General features: G+C 45.1%; 1 protein-coding gene across 2 annotated transcripts in view; it reads left to right on the top strand.

Annotated features, from left to right (window-relative positions):
• The window catches only part of WC1-10 (WC1 isolate CH120), a 49,753-nt gene extending 40,906 nt beyond the window's left edge, over nt 1-8,847 (top strand). Inside the window, exons 11-21 of one of the 2 annotated variants that reach the window (XM_059887254.1) lie at nt 566-658; nt 732-1,046; nt 2,265-2,579; nt 2,929-2,970; nt 3,049-3,363; nt 3,618-3,650; nt 4,205-4,342; nt 4,732-4,824; nt 5,087-5,131; nt 5,615-5,752; nt 8,629-8,847. In XM_059887254.1, the coding sequence (XP_059743237.1) occupies nt 566-658; nt 732-1,046; nt 2,265-2,579; nt 2,929-2,970; nt 3,049-3,363; nt 3,618-3,650; nt 4,205-4,342; nt 4,732-4,824; nt 5,087-5,131; nt 5,615-5,752; nt 8,629-8,774 (1,673 nt within the window). In that variant the 3' untranslated portion in view covers nt 8,775-8,847. Of the gene's footprint in view, nt 1-565; nt 659-731; nt 1,047-2,264; nt 2,580-2,928; nt 2,971-3,048; nt 3,364-3,617; nt 3,651-4,204; nt 4,343-4,731; nt 4,825-5,086; nt 5,132-5,605; nt 5,753-8,628 lie in introns of both variants that reach the window. The other variant, XM_024992667.2, reaches the window with a different exon arrangement.
• Nucleotides 8,848-17,155: the final 8,308 nt, after the last annotated feature.

Here is a 17,155-nt window from a genome sequence, read left to right as displayed (position 1 = left end):
ACTCCAGTATTCTCGCCTGGAGAATTCCATGGACAGAGGAGCCTGGTAGGCTGCAGTCCACGGTGTCGCAAAGAGTAGGACACGACTGAGTGACTTCACTTTCACTTTAGGGACAGAACTTATTTAACTCATTCTTAGTGCTTGAGACAAAAATTGTGGCACTGTGAGAAGCAGAACTCTTCATAGCAGAGGCAAACACCAAAGTTATGAAAAATTTATGGCTATGTTAACCTGGGTTTCCCCAAAGGCTCAGTGGTAAAGAATCCTCTGGCCAATGCAGGAAATACAGGAGATGACATTTCGATTCCTGGTTGGGGAAGATCCCCTGGAGGAGGAAACGTCAACCCATCCCAGTATTCTTGCCTCAAGAATTCCATGGACGGAGGAAGCTGGTGTACTACAGTCCATAGTGTCAAAAAGAGTTGGAAACTACTGAGCAACTAAACAACTGCAAAAACTGCTATGTTACAGTTTTCTTCTCAGACCCCACTGCTTGTCATTATTTAGTTTAATTCAGTTTCCTGTTTTTCAATCACCAACACCTTGATCATTGCTGTTTCTTCAGGAAACCAGACCCAGGCGCTGCCCCAGTGCAATGACTCCCTGTCAGAACCAGCAGGCTCTGCAGCCTCAGAGGAGAGCGCCCTCTACTGCTCAGGTGAGGGTCCCACAGAACAGAAGACCCTTTACAACCCTGTCACCGTCCCATTGTCCCATTTCTCTCTCCTCAGACAGCAGACAGCTCCGCCTGGTGGAAGGGGGCAGTCACTGCGCCGGGAGAGTGGAAATCTTTGACCAGGGCTCCTGGGGCACCATCTGTGATGACGGCTGGGACCTGGACGATGCCCACGTGGTGTGCAGGCAGCTGGGCTGTGGAGAAGCCCTCAATGCCACGGGGTCAGCTCACTTTGGGGCGGGATCAGGGCCCATCTGGCTGGACGACCTGAACTGCACAGGAAATGAGTCCCACGTGTGGAGGTGCCCTTCCAGAGGCTGGGGGCGGCATGACTGCAGACACAAGGAGGACGCGGGGGTCATCTGCTCAGGTGCGCGCTGCACACTGTCCACAGTTTGGGGCAGGGGTGGGGCCCTGGAGGACAGGGGTCTGAGCCCTGAGGGAGAGATGCTGAAAGGACCAGAGTAGGAGGCTTCCTCCCATGGAGCCTGTCTTTCCAGCAGACGTGAAGATGAGGTGCTTTCACTTCCTCCTGCATCAGCTGAGATTCTGGTCCTTTCTTCTCACCAGTGTTTCCTGGCAGAGCCATTTCTTACAGTTAACACTTGAAAGCAGGGCTCATTCTGCAGTTACCTGTGGTAGTAACATCTTGAAATCCTGGGATACCCAAGTTGCCCTAGTGGTAAAGAACCTGCCTGCCAATGCAGGGCATGTAAGAGATGTGGGTTAAGTCCCTGGGTTAGGAAGATCCCCTGGAGGAGGGGATAACAACCCATTCCATTATTCTTGCCTGAGAATCCCATGGACAGAGGAGCCTGGCATAGTGAAAGCTCAGATTTTTCCTCTATAGTTCTGTTTGCTAGGAGTCTGAAGAGAGTCTCTGTGGGCCAAATCCCAGTGTCCACAGGGCTGCGTTCTTCCTGGAGTCTCTGGGGAGGACTCCTTTCCCAGCCTTTTGTGGTTCCTGTGTGGCCTCATTTCTGAGCTCAGAGCCCTCTTTATTCTTCTTCTTCAACAACAGTGCCTCTTCCAATGGTTCTCCCTCACTCACATTTCCCTCGACTGGAACTGGGAAAAATGATGCATTTCTCAGTGTAGTGAGTTTAAAGATGTGTTAGGCTGAGCTCACATAGTTAATCCTCAATATTTGAGCTTTATCTCTCCATCCCAAGGTCCTTATTAATCACATCTGTAAAGTCCCTTTTGAAATGTAAGGTAACATATCACAGGTTCTGGGATTAGGCTATGGACATCTCTGGGGGTCCGTTATTCTGTTGACCACCTCACTGTCCACATCACTTTCCATTCTTTTAGAAGTTTTGTCAGGAAGCAGGAATCAGCTCCTGTCACTGCAGGTGCCCAAGTTCGTCTTGCTCTCTGTTCATATCTACATTGTTGTGGTAGAAATAGGTATATAGACATTAATGGACAAAGTCAGGTGAAAGGGAGGTAAAAGTCAGTCTTGTCACCCAGTGGGCATCTCCTCCGCTGGGTCAGGGGTGTATGGTCACAACTTCTGGGGGAGAGGAAAACCCAGAGCACTGAGTGGAGTGCTCACTGTGTCCTGTCTCCTCCCTTTCAATCTTAGAGTTCCTGGCCCTCAGGATGGTGAGCGAGGACCAGCAGTGTGCTGGGTGGCTGGAAGTTTTCTACAATGGGACTTGGGGCAGTGTCTGCCGCAGCCCCATGGAAGACATCACCGTGTCCATCATCTGCAGACAGCTCGGCTATGGGGACAGTGGAAGTCTCAACTCTTCTGTTGCTCTTAGGGAAGGTTCGAGACCCCACTGGGTAGATGGAATCCAGTGTCGGAAAACTGATACCTCTCTCTGGCAGTGTCCTTCTGACTCTTGGAATTACAACTCATGCTCTCCAAAGGAGGAAGCCTATATCTCATGTGCAGGTGACTTACTGTCTGTTTCTGTGTCACTCCCAACCATGTAGGATGTCGTTAGTATGATTTCATATTTTCAGATTTAATTGATGGGTTTTGGTTGAGTCTACAAAATGTAGGTGTATGTTTGTATTTGTCTCTGTGTCTGTTTGTTTGCTGTTGTTCTGGTAAACAACTAATTAGATACAGTAATTTCAGCTGCTGATAACATGCACTGACCCTCTCAGCCAAGTAGATGGTGAAGCTTCTGTGGTCTCTCGTCATCTGACTGTGACCAAAAACCTTAGTTACTCATGTTTGGGAACAAGACCTCCCCCAGCTGTCCCTGAACTATAGCTTCCCATTGTTGCCTCTGCAGGAAGAAGACCCAAGAGCTGTCCGACTGCTGCCCCCTGCACAGGTATGTCAGCCCCACCCTGTGACTTCCAGGGGCTCGCTCCCACCAAGACAGTCACAGGAGGGGCTGCTGCCTTTTCAGACAGGGAGAAGCTCCAACTCAGGGGAGGAGACAGCGAGTGCTCAGGGCGGGTGGAGGTCTGGCACAGTGGCTCCTGGGGCACTGTGTGCGATGACTCCTGGAGCCTGGCAGAGGCCGAGGTGGTGTGTCAGCAGCTGGGCTGTGGCCCAGCCCTGGAAGCCATGCAGGGCGCAGAGTTTGGCCCTGGAAATGGGAGCATCTGGCTGGACGAGGTGCGGTGTGGAGGCCGGGAGTCCTCCCTATGGGACTGTGCTGCAGAGCCCTGGGGGCAGAGCGACTGCAAGCATGAGGAGGATGCTGGTGTGAGGTGCTCTGGTGAGTGAGGGGCTTGGGGTCCACCCTGGGTGAGCCGGGGCAGCATGGGGGCAGTGGGCTGGACCGGGGGTGGTGGGGAGTTTATGTTCAGAGAGTGTCCTGGTGATGGGGCTCTGATGTAGGAGAGGGGAGCTGGGAGTACTGGACACTGATGTTGTGGAGACTGAGGGGTGTTTTCAGGCTCAGGAGGGAAAAATGGGCTGCCCTGCATTCTGGCCAATCACCCTGCTCCAATCTGCTGTTTTTCTTTCCAGGTGCAAGGACAACATTGGCCCCAAGTACTGCAGGTATTGTGGTCCATCCATGGGCAGGGGAGAATACTCAAATACTGGGGACCTGTTCTGTGGGCTCTCTGACAGCTCAGGAGAGGAAAGAGCCTGAGGAGCCCTGGCTGGTGGGGGAAAACCAAGGCATTATGTTTGGGAAATCCCCTGCCTTGGTTCCCAAGGTCAGAAGGTTCTCATGCCAGGGGTCCAAGTGAGTCTGGTTCCCATGGTGCAGATTCTAAGGATCTCCCACCTGCCCCTGAGTGTTGCTCCTCATCAGTGAGGTGCAGGTCCCAGGACTGTTTGACACTCTGTCTCCTGAAGCCCAAGGAGAGGGGATGAGCCAGGTCCTCAGAGGCTGTCTTGGCAGGCCATCTCCCTGACAATCCCTGGCTCTGCCTTGGCTGGAGTGGAGTTGACTCATCTCAGGACAAGACCTGGAGGACCCCAGTCACTGTCAGTGTACTTGTGTCTGAGGCTGGGACACCATTGTCCGGAGCTCCTTGGAAATGCTGGCACAGGGAGTTTCTCTCTGCCCAGGACCTTCTCCACACTCACTTGCCTTGTTCTCCTAGGGACCAGAACAACCTCAAATCCTCTCCCTGGCATCTTCTCCCTGCCTGGGGTCCTCTGCCTCATCCTGGGGTCCCTTCTCTTCCTGGTCCTCATCATCCTGGTGACTCAGCTGCTCAGATGGAGAGCAGAGCGCAGAGGTGGGCTGCAGGGGGAACTGGGGACCAGGGAGAGTGTGTGGAGGCAGGAGATGGGGCAGGTGTGAGGAGGGAAACCTGGGCCAGGTCTCTGTTCTGAGTTGCAGAACTCTATGTGCTCTGTGCTGAGCTCTAAGGGCTGAGTATACAGAAGTTTTTAGGACTGGGGTGTGAACTCTCATAAGTCATGGCCACTCCTTTGAGATCAGACAGATTCGGGGCTGAGCTGTGGATTCAGGTCAGACAGGGGAGAAGGTGCTGACATGGTGCACGGGGTGGGAGGTTAAGCCGAGGCCTTGGCAAGCCCCATGTGAGCACTGGGGAGATGAAGGTGGGCTGGCTGGATCGGGGTGTCTGTGGCGGCTTCTCTAACCTGCTGGGGGATCTCTCAGCCTTATCCAGCTATGAAGATGCTCTTGCTGAAGCTGTGTATGAGGAGCTCGATTACCTTGTGACTCAGAAGGAGGGTCTTCTGGGAAGCCCAGGTGGGTGTCTCTGCCTGCTGTCCTGGGACCTTTGGTTGTCACCACTCACTGATTGTGTGGGTCTTCTCAATGTCTTCAGACCCAACGTGTGCCCCACAATCACAGAGGCAGCTCCTACAAAGTGGTAGGATGGCCTCTCAGAGCCCTGAGAGCCCCCAGGCTACACTGCAGGAGCCAGGTCTGTCCCTTCCCAGCCTTAATACAGGTCCCGTGAGTGTGGGGAGGGTCATTCTGTGTGTTGTGATGTTTGTCTCCACTTTAGGCTTCCTGTCAGATGGTGAGGACAATGACTCCAGGTCCGCTCCAGGTAATAGAGATGGACCCACCTCAGCTGGGCTTTGGGAAGGAGAGTTTCCCTCATAGAGACAAGATGTAAGGGGAACAGTCTTCCTTTGATGGACCAGAGGCATCCCTTTTGTCCAGACAGGGTCCATCCTTCCCCTTCTCTGGCTGTTCTGTGATGTCTCACATTGGGGCTGGGCTCTCTGTGTCCAGAATCACAACAGGCACACAATGTTTTTAAAAAATAACATCTGGAAAGCACAATTTGACAAAATACTTTAGTAATGCTCAATGGTATAAGAGTTCCTTTGAGAAAGATGTGTAAAATCATGTTTTGGCTTATGGACACTTCAAACTGAAACATGGTCTTAGAGAAAAAAGTCTTTTTAAACAAGGTGCCTCTATTAATGGCTCAGAAACTCTGGGTCAGAAGGGATCTTAGGTATTTCCCAGACCCACCCACTTACTGTGGTTTCATCTGACCCCCGCTCTGCCTCAGAAGCCCCAGATCAGAGGACCGATGCCCCTGGTGAGGATTATGATGATGCTGAAGAGGTACCAGTGCCTGGGACTCCTCCTGCCTCTCAGGGGAGTGAGGCAGAAGTGCCCCCAGAGAAGGAATATCAGATGAGGTCCTCTCAGACACGTGAGTGGTGTTAGCTGATTTCTTGCAATCTTTTCTTTCTGTCCTGGAAAGGGTTTATTTGAGCTCCTCAAGGCCCAGCCTCTCTAGAGTTTCAAATTTAGGTAATCACATGCATTTGATGACTCAGATGGTAAAGAATCTGCCTGGCGTGCAGGGGACCTGGGTTTGATCACTGGATGAGAAGATCTCCTGGAGAAGGGAATGGCCACCCACTCCAGTATTCTTGCCTGGAGAATCCCATGGACAGAGGAGCCTGGTGGGCTGTAGTCCATAGGGTCACAAAGAGTTGGACACGACTGAGTGTCACTTCACTTCTCAACCATATGCTGTCTTTAATGCTGTCATACTCCTTGGCAGTGAGGAATTACTCTACTTTTGGCACTTATGTATCTATACTGCAACATCAATTTTCACTTTATATATAATATGCTTGCATTAGAATTTACGGATTAGGGCATTTCCTGACAATCCAGTGGTTAGGACTCTGAGCTTTCACTGCTAGGAACTGAGTTCAAATGCTGGCCAAGCAACTAAGATCCCACAAGCATTGTTCAGTGACCAAAAGAAGAAGAAAACTTACATATTAATTGAGCATATTTACAAAATCCAAAAATAGAAAAAATATTTGATAACACCTCTGTGCTGTCTTATACATGAAAGGTAGCTAGAGATTTTTTTAAAATGTACTGCAGTATTGAATTTGTGAGTCATTCTGATAATTTAAGATGAGCTCTGTTTATATGTCAGCACTAACATGTACAAATCTATGATACATGGTAAGTCAGTTCAGTTGCTCGGTCGTGTCGGACTCTTTGCAACCCCCTGGACTGCAGCATGCCAGGCCTCCCCGTCCATCACCAACTCCCAGAGTTTACTCAAACGCATGTCCATTGAGTCAGTGATGCCATCCAATCATCTCATCCTCTGTTGTCCCCCCTTTTCCTCCTGCCTTCAGTCTTTCCCAGCATCAGGGTCTTTCCCAAAGAGTCAGCTTTTCACATCAGGTGGCCAAAGTATTGGAGTTTCAGCTTCAGCATCAGTCCTTCCAATGAATATTCAGAACTGATTTCCTTCAGGATGGACTGGTTGAATCTCCTTGCAATCCAAGGGACTCTCAAGGGTCTTCTCCAACACCACAATTCAAAAGCATCAATGGTACACGGTGGCCTTAACATAAAGCCAATTAGGTGGTTCATGGACTCAGTTTGAGGTCAGCTAAAGTTGACTGTGTGGATCACAATAAACTGTGAAAATTCTGAAAGAGATGGAAATACCAGACCACCTGACGTGCCTCTTGAGAAATTTGTATGCAGGTCAGGGAGCAACATTTAGAACTGGACATGGAACAACAGTTTCAAATAGGAAAAGGAGTACATCAAGGCTGTATATTATCACTCTGCTTACTTAACTTATATGCAGAGTACATCATGAGAAACGCTGGGCTGGAAGAAGCACAAGCTGGAATCAAGATTGTCGGGAGAAATATCAATAACCTCAGATATGCAGATGACACCACCCTTATGGCAGAAAGTGAAGAGGAACTAAAAAGCCTCTGGATGAAGGTGAAAGAAGAGAGTGAAAAAGTTGGCTTAAAATTCAACATTCAGAAAACGAAAATCATGGCATCTGGTGCCATCACTTCATGGGAAATAGATGGGGAAACAGTGGAAACAGTGTCAGACTTTATTTTTTTGGGCTCCAAAATCACTGCAGATGGTGACTGCAGCCATGAAATTAAAAGACGCTTACTCCTTGGAAGGAAAGTTATGACCAACCTAGATAGCATATTCAAAAGCAGAGACATTACTTTGCCAACAAAGGTTCATCTAGTCAAGGCTATGGTTTTTCCAGTAGTCATGTATGGATGTGAGAGTTGGACTGTGAAGAAAGCTGAGCACTGAAGAATTGATGCTTTTGAACTGTGATGTTGGAGAAGACTCTTGAGAGTCCCTTGGACTGCAAGGACATCCAACCAGTCCATTCTAAAGGAGATAACTCCTGGGTGTTCTTTGGAAGGACCGATGCTAAAGCTGAAATTCCAGTACTTTGGCCACCTCATGCGAAGAGTTGACTCATTGGAAAAGACTCTGATGCTGAGACGGATTGGGGGCAGGAAGAGAAGGGGATGACAGGATGAGATGGCTGGATGGCATCACCAACTCGATGGACATGAGTTTGAGTAAACTCCAGGAATTGATGATGGACAGGGAGGCCTGGTGTGCTGCAATTCATGGGGTCCCAAAGAGTCGGACATGACTGAGTGACTGAATTGAACTGAAAGTCTAATTTGCTCCAAACGGTTCAGTAGCTGAGAGAAGACACTCATTCTCTGGAAAAGAACATTTCTCCATCTGAGGGCCCATGTGGTCCCTCTGGAGGGGCCTCTGTGGATGCACCTGTGATAGTATTTGTGGACATTTGGGAAGAGGAGTCAAGTCAACTAAGAGCAGAGCTGATTTGTGAGTGAGGAACTCAGGTTTTCCTTTCTCCACTCTCTCTCTCTCATTGTGATTTCACATCTGTCTGTTGTGAGAGAAGAACATTTAAATTCATTGTTATGATTCTTACCATTCCTGGGCATCTCCTTGCTGATTGTGTAGTGTGGAGGCAGGTCTTCCTAGAGCTCCTGTGTGAGCACAGGTCTCCTGTGATGCAGGGTTTCCACATGAACTGAGGCTCCAGAGACTCTACATGGACTGGATCTGAGAGGATAGCCTGGGACCATCCTCACTGTAACTGATATGAAATAGCCTGAGTCTCCTGCCCACACCTGGGTTCCAGGGATGCTTTGTCATCACCACATGCTTAACTTGCTTCCACCACACTGTCTGGTCCCCTTGTCTCAATTCTAATCATATTTCTCTTTCCTCTTTCAGGCTCTTCTCTAAATGTCTCTAGAGAAGAAGCTAATCCTGGGGAAGGAGAAGAGAGGCCCTGGCTGCTCCAGGGGGAGAAAGGGGACCCTGAGTACGATGATGTTGAACTCAGTGTCCAAGGAACATCCACAGTGACTTTCTGGTGATGTTGTATTAAATATGAGATGAAGCCTCAAGTATTCTAATTGCCTGTATTTCAATAGAGTAATGCTGACCTGTAATTGTATTACATGAAAATTGCTCAAAATGAAATATTCTGAATAAAGTAACTTTTTTGCTTTGCTGGTAATTTAGCAAGTTCCATGTCAGATGCTTTTAGATGATTGGCCCTCAAACACCATTTTCCTCAAAGGAAAAACATGAGTGCACTGTCCTGTTTTCTTGCAAACTTCAAAGGCTAATGAGATCATGACTTTGCCTGGGATCACAAATTCTCCAGGTCACTCTTACTTAGAAAAAGAGTCTAAACTTGGTCCACATTCACATCCTCCTTTCTAGCAAGATGAACTTCTCAACCAAAAACTATAGTCAGAACCTGAAAGTAGTGTTATTTTATTTGGTGGGAATGTTTAGGACTCCAGGCCCTGGAGACAGCATCTCAGTAACTCTGAGTAAACTGCTCCAAAAAGGCAGAAAGGCAAGTCAGGCTATACATGAGTTTGCAACAAAGGGAGCAGGCAGTCTAAAGATCAAAGATCCGGTACCAAGTTAAGGAATTTAGTATTCTATGTATGGGAAGATGCAAGCCTCTGGACTCACTGAATTCAATTGTTTCATATGCAGCTCAGTTATCTGGGGCCAACCCTGTTTCCCTGTTCACCTTAAGGAGCGGCAGATGGCTGCTTCTTGCTTTCCCCCAGCTCCTCAGCAATCACCATGGGGGGTGGCAGCATCCGCTGGATGCTTTGGGAGCCCTCATTTACATTTGGAGGCCAGAAATCACTGATGGCTGTGACATTTCTTGTTTATTGATATGGCAGGAAATATATTCATTTCACAAACTAGTGGAAAAAAACTAATCCTGTATCTTTCCTGAGATGTCACATCACCTGTTTTTAACCTGTTTTTGGGCACCAGAGTTGGGTGTCAGTTTCAAAGAGGGTAAAGTTACTTGGCTGGTGGGAGAGAATGGATACAACTTTCCTTATCCTGACTAAATTTTCACAGGCCAATTAAAAATGAAACTCTGCACAACTATCTCTTCCTTTTTCATCTCTCATTCCCTAGGTTACTTTATCTGTTTATTCCTCAAGCTGATACAGACTCCTCCTTGCTCTTCTCCCATGTCTAGTTGGTTATCAAATCCTTATCAATCCATTCTCTCCTCTCCATCACTTCCTACTATTTCTTCAGGACATTGCTATTTCTTGTCTCTCCATTTATCTCTCCTTGTAAGTGAATTATATCAGCTTGCATATCTCTTCAAGTTGATGGAGGGCATATTGGTGCTCACCCATACCCTGCATCCAGGTCAGACAAGAGGGCAAGAAAGACCTAAGGAGATGCGATCTAGAGGAAGGGATGTAGACAGAATGATCAGGAACCTTTGTCTACTTGTTTCAAAGATGTGGATGGAGGGGTCTAATATGACTAAACTCTTAAAGGAAGAATTTCAGACTAATGGGCTTCTCTGAAAACATATTGTTTCAAGATTGCTTTAATCTGACTACATGATCCTGCTGTGATTCTTGAGGGTAGAGAGAGCTGTCATGTAGGAGTCCCTAAGTCAAGATTACGTTTACCCACCCACCCACCCCCCATGCCATTGTGGACATGTGGAGAAGCTGCTGATCTAACATAAAACCTGAGAGTGGTGGCCTGGATGTGAGCTGAACCCACCCAGTTACTTGGTTGATGCATGATCCAGAGCTCCGATCTATACTCATGCCTTCAGTCCTGGTAGTTCTAGGCTGTGTTTGGGGATGGGAAGATGCCCAGGACTTCTGCCAGTGAAGCTCACATGGCCATTCAGCATTGAGAAGAGATGAAATAAATGACATTTGATGAAAGAAATAAAGCATATCCAACAAGAAGTTCAGTGAACTCCAAGAAAACACAAATACACTATTAAACAAATTCAGGAAGAGAATATGTGAACAAAATAAGATTTTTTAAAGTATTTATTATAATTTTTGTCATTGTTTTTAATTTTTGGTTGCACTCAGTCTTTGTTGCTGCCACCGGCATTCTCTAGTTGTGGCAAGCAGGGCTACTCTTCCTTGTGGCTTCACTATGCAGTGGCTTCTCTTGTTGTGAAGCACAGGTTCTAGATAAGCAGGTTTCAGTAGTTGCAGAATGCGAGCTCATATTTGTAGCTGAAGGGTCCAAGAACGTGGGTTCAGTATTTGTTGTGCACAGGCTGAGTTGCTCCACAGAATAAATTCAGATTTTTTTAACAGAGATAGAAATCATAAAAAAGAAAGCAAACAGGAAGTTTACTGATGGCTTAGTGGTTGGGATTCTATGCATTTACTATTGTGGCTGGATTCAATCCTGGTCAGGGAACTGATATCCTTCAAGCTGTGCAGTGAGGCAAAAGAAAAAAAGAACCAAACAGACACATGAACCAAACAGAAATTCTGTTGCTTAAGATTGCAGTAAATGAAATTCAGCAAAATGAAAAATGCTACAGAGAGCATCAGAAACAGCAGAAGACTCTGTAAGGCCGAAGACAAGACAATTGAATTACCCGGCCAGGGGACAAAGGACAAAAAAGAACAAAAAAGTGTGAAAGAACCTGTGTGAACATTCACAGAAACAACCTGCACATTACTGGAGTCCCAGAAGCAGAAGAGAGGGAGAAAGGGACAGAGACTGTACTTAAAGAAATAATAGCAGATAAGTTCCACATCTGATGAGATGTAAACATCCAAGTTCATGTAGCTAATAGGTCACCCCTCAGAGTTCATTCAAAATTATCATCTCCAATACATAGTGAGAGAATTTTAGAAGCATCAAGAGAAAAGCAAATGCTCACAAAAGAGAAATTCCCTTAAGAATATCAGTAGACTTTTCAGAAGAAACCTGTCAAGCCAGGAGAGAAAGGGGTGATATATTCAAACTGATGAAAGTAAACCTACCAGCCAAGAATACTTTTCTCAGGAAGGTTGTCTTTCAGAAATGAAGACGAGATAGACTTTCCCAAACAAACAACAGTTGAGGGAGCTCACCAACACAGGTTTGCCTTACAAGACTTCTGAGGGGAGTTTTTCAAGCTAAATGAAGGATGTTAAATACTATATGAAAGAAGTGAAAATATACAACACACTTGTAAGCCTAAATATGTAATCCAAATCAGAATACTCTCACACTGTAATATGGTAATGTGCTAACCAATTAACTCTAGTCAAATATTTTGTTATTGGATATAAAGAGAGGTAAATTCTGACATCAAATACAGAAAGTATAGGAGGGGATAAAAATGTAGAACTTTAGTGTATGATTGAAATTAATTTGTTATCAGATGAGTATTATATAGACTGTGTCTATGTACGTTTTTCTTGCTCAGTCGTGTCCAACTTTTTCAACCCCATGGACTGTAGCCCACCAGGCTCCCCTGTCCATGAATTCTCTAGGCAAGAATACTGGAGTGGGTTTCCATTTCCTTCTCCAGGGGCTCTTCCCGACCCAGGGATCAAATCTGAGTCTCCTGCATTGCAAGCAGACTCTTCACCTTTTGAGCCACCAATTATATCTATAAGATGCTTCATGTGAGCCTCATGCCAACAAAAATGTAAAAACCTACAGTAGATTCACAAAAAGTAAAGAGAAGAGAATCAAAGAGTGACATTATCCAAAATTATCAGTTCACAGTTCTAACTGTTGCGCAGAACAGTTGAGTTGTCCTGGTCTCTTAAAGCATCCTTCTAGATCAGCACAAGAGGACTTTCCTTACACAACATGAAAGACTAATTGGGCTGTTCTTTTTTTTTTTTTTTTTAAGCCAAAGAACTCTTTCTGCAGGTCATATCCTTCCTTATGTCAGACAGACAGTGCAGCTGTACTTTTTTAATTGCAAGTTTTCTTCCTGTGATATTCTTGTGTGGTTTTATTGAAAAACTGCCAAATGATAAATCATACAAATAGGCTTTCTCCTCTGTTGGTTCTGATCAAGACTTAATAAGAAGCCACATGTTAGTATGTTGTGGTTTGTCTTGTGTATCCTTAGAGATAGAGATTTGCACCGTTTGTTGTGACATGTCTGTTGATGATAAGCTCCTTCTTCTTGAAAATCAATTTTGCCTTGGTAATTGCTGAAAACATTTGCCTTTAAAACAAAAATATCAGTTAGCTAAATGATGTCTTCAAAAACAGTTCTTTATATTTGTGATAATTTCTTTTAAATGTCTGGCATGGTGCCATTCAGTCATTCAGTAAACATTAGCTGAGCATCTGTTAAGTTACAGAGACTGGAAATGCAGAGCTTATACACCAGTACAGGCCTCACTCCAATTCTGGGCCCTGGCAGAGGCCTTGGTTAGCATGCCCAGATGGGGAAGGAAAAGAGTCTGTTCACAGACTTTTAGATGTTAAAGGAGGAATGCATTTTGCTGTGTTTCTAGTGTTCTTAGGCTGGTCTGCAGGCTGGACTCAGCTGCACCAAAGCTCCATGTGCTATACAGCATCAGTTCATAGAGTTCAAGTCTGAACAACCATTCAGCCTTTGAATCCTGAGTGCCACCCCAGTGGCACTAACCTTGGGTTTAAGAGTGACCACCCACAAGAACTGAATAGCTCGGGAGTTAGTACATCAACTGTGAGCCAAGGTGGATTAATCATGAAGCTAATGAGGCTTCACCTTCAGGGCCTCTCACTGCACCAGCCCCTTCCAAGGCCTGGAGGCAGGGGAGGGCTCCCTAGCACTATGCTCACAAGGACATAGGTTTTCAACGAGCCATTTTCTTGGGTTGAGGAAAAGAAGCAATTTAGTAAGATTATTTCTTACCCAAAGGTGAAGAAGTTAATTAATTTAGTGCATGAGCACTATATCCAGGAATCATATTTGTTCTGGAAATCAAGGAGAGTGACATTGAAACATGTATAATATCATATATGAAATGAATCGCCAGTCCAGGTTTGATGCATGATACTGGATGCTTGGGGCTGGTGCACTGGGATGACCCAGAGTGATGGTACGGGCAGGGAGGCAGGGGGGGTGGTTCAGGATAGGGAACACGTGTATACCTGTGGTGGATTCATGTTGATGTATGGCAAAACCAATACAATATTGTAAAGTAATTAACCTCCAATTAAAATAAATAAATTTATATTAAAAAAAGAAGAAACTGAAGAGGTTCAGAAAGCAAATGCTGCCTTTTCATCAGTACAGTATTGGTGGAAGGCTAAGAATAAGATCAACAATTAACTAACTCAAAGGAAAAGAGAGCTGTTTAAAAATGAAGGTCAAGATGCTAAGAGTCAAACTGAGAAAATGGGAGCCTGACTATCAGCGCTGACTGATGTAAAGGGAAAAGGAGATGTTCTTAAACAGGACTTAGATCTAGTTGTTGGTCAGTCAGACATGGTGACTGGGAACCAACCAAGCCCAACAGGGGAAGCAAGGTGAGACCTGAGGGAGGAGCTTGGGATGAACACACAGAAGGAAGAGGAGATCCAAGAAAGTACCTGCTTCATGTGGCAGATTCTGTCTTCTTTTCAAGTCTTTCTCCTTTGTATCCATCAGAATAGATTCTGCTCTGCTGCTGGAACAAGTGATCCCCAAATCTCATTCACATAAACACACACACACACACACACACACATACACACATACACACACACATTCATCACAACCTACAGATGTCTGTGGTCAGTGAGGCTCTTGCACCTGCACCATCTGGAACACACAGCTTCTGGGGCAGGAAGGAGAAAGACTAGAGTCACACTTGGGCTTTTCATGCCTCCACTCCCAAGTGACACAGGTGACACCACCCACGTTTCATTGGCCGGAATGAGTCACTGAGGGCTAGAAATACAACCATTTGATGAGTATTACTGTCTATCCACATCCTTCAGTGGAACTCTTGATAGCAGTGCTGTCAGTTATTTTTTCTCACCTTGGAGAAGCTTCAGAGGTACGGCTTTGTGCAGAAATTGAATGTGATCTGGTCCACCCCTTGTGGGATTTGAAGGCATTGTCTGTTGAATTGCTTCATCTGGTGTGTCTCTGACTCCTTACTCCACTTCAGTCTGTGCTGAGTGGGATTAGTCACATATGTGTCTCTACTGTCTCCCTCTTCTCCCACAGTTTTCACTAACTGCAGGGTTATTTTCAGCCTTTGTTCTTGCATTCATTTCTTTAATTATCCAGTATTTCTTAAGCTGTTACTATGTGTGTTTACTTGACCTTAAAGAGACATTGAAATAAGACACAGTACTTGCTCTCAAGAAGTTCCCACTGTGGAGATAGTAAGCAAGTTTTTATAGACTAAATAGGCACAGCAGTAATTTTGAGCTAGAATGATCAGAAAGAGCTTCACAGAGGTGACAGCTCTGTGCATTTAAAAACATATGAAGATTTAGAAGCAGCTATTTGTAGTGGACTTGAAAATGTGTCCTTCAGAATTTACGTACGCATAAATGTAGTATTTTCTGTTTTTTATAATTGATTTAATCTTGCTCACCTATAAGGGTATTTGTATAATTAAAAAATTTCAATAAAATTAACAGACTCTCTCATTTAAAATGTGTCCTTCAACTTAATTCAGTAATAATTATCTCACTGATTCTAGGTTCCCTGCCAGAATTGGTTTTTCAACAGATATCTTCACTGTTTATCCTCCCAAGATAGTGTCTGGGACAAAGGAGTTTCTTACTCTCCAGTGGAAGTGGGGAAGCATCCTTGGTCTGCATGCTTTCCATATGGAATCAGCCTGTCTTTGATTTAGTAGCTTTGATCTGTTCTGGTTTCTGGGCATCAGAAGCTGGGCTTGTGAAGAAATGAATGAGGCCAATTCAGTGCCAAGCACTTTGTTAGGTGTTGCTGATCATAGACTGGAAAGTGCTGAACAAGGATGATGGGCTGGGCCTCAGCCAGCTCATGACCTTGTGCCTTCCTTCATGCCCTTGTGATTAAGTGGTCATTGATAAAGGAGCCTTTACCAGACCCTGTAATATCCATGCAAGAAACACAGATGATGAGGTGAGTATCCAGTGCTTTGGAGTGTCAACCCAGACCCTCAGCAGTAAAAGTATGGGGTCCTAACCACTGGACCACCTGCCAATTCGGTAATGTTGTATAGATAAATTTTAAGTCAAAACTATTTTCTATTTTAGTCACTCTGATTGGTCCTGAGGAAATGTCACTTGTGCAAGGATGGTTAATTATTATCTTCCTCAGAAAACAGATGAACTTAGCCTCTTAAACCTCCATTTTCTCATGTGTAATTTGGGAATAGTAATGCTACATTATAATGCTGCTGTAATGTGCTGAATTGTTTTACAATCCGTAAGGCCAAACAGTTAGCCTAAGTGAAAGAAGGGAGTTCTTTTTGTTATTTACTTCAGCACTTCTAATTCACTATAGAATCTGTTGAACTTTTTTATTACAAAATTTTCTTCCTGTTACAGTCATATGTTGCCTTCATTGAAAACGTGCCAAATGATAAATATATCAGCATGCTGCCCACCCTGTCATATCTGATTAAGATCAGAGCACAAGACTTCATGATCTTCACTGTCAGTAAGCTGTGGTTTTTCTTCTGTATCTTCAGATACAAGGAAAGTTATAGCATCTATTCATTTTTAGAACTGGCTATCTCAGCCCTGCTCTGGAAATGGGATGTGTTTCTTTCTGGATATTGGAATTTACTGCATTCACCGCAGAAAGGCATTGTTGTGAGCCATGCATAACTCATATCTTTTAATAGTTTTGAAATACCTTTACAACAAAGGATGCAACTTGTGTTAAGTTCGCACAACAAGTTGAATTATGTTTTCAAAGAAAAACAGTTCTTTTTGACAGGAATGATTTATGTAAAAGGTCTATCAGAGTACCATTCATTCATTCTTTCATTCATTTATTCATTAGACATAGTTTGACATTTTTAATTAACAGGCATTGGGGATACAGAGTGAATTAGACTTTTACCAAGTAGATTCCAGCTTATAAAGTAAAATTAGCAAGGAAACAATTTAATTCATGATGGTAAGGTCAGGTCCATGAGCAGTAGAATGGGACACAGAGAGAAGGGGTGAAGTGTGGAAGACTCACAACTCTGATTGACACCAATTACCATCAAAATATGTGGTTTCTGGGAGATTTCTGACAGCTCCAGTCAAGGCTCTAGGTGAAAAGTGAAAGTTGCTCAGTCGTGTCCAACTCTTTGCGACCCCATGAACTATACAGTCCATGGAATTCTCTAGGCCAGATTACTGGAGGGGGTAGCCTTTCCTTTCTCCAGGGGATCTTCCCAACCCAAGGATTGAACCAGGTTCTCCTGCACTGCAGGTGGATTCTTTACCACTGAGCTATCAGGGAAGCCCAGACTCCAGGTAACAGAATTGAATTCCCATTCTAGAGTGCCTG

The sequence above is a fragment of the Bos taurus genome, chromosome 5 (genome assembly GCF_002263795.3).
Source record: "Bos taurus isolate L1 Dominette 01449 registration number 42190680 breed Hereford chromosome 5, ARS-UCD2.0, whole genome shotgun sequence".
In the NCBI taxonomy this organism is placed as follows: domain Eukaryota; kingdom Metazoa; phylum Chordata; class Mammalia; order Artiodactyla; family Bovidae; genus Bos; species Bos taurus.
The sequence above is the reverse complement of the archived record's forward strand: the minus strand, read 5'-3'. Positions and strand labels throughout refer to the sequence as shown.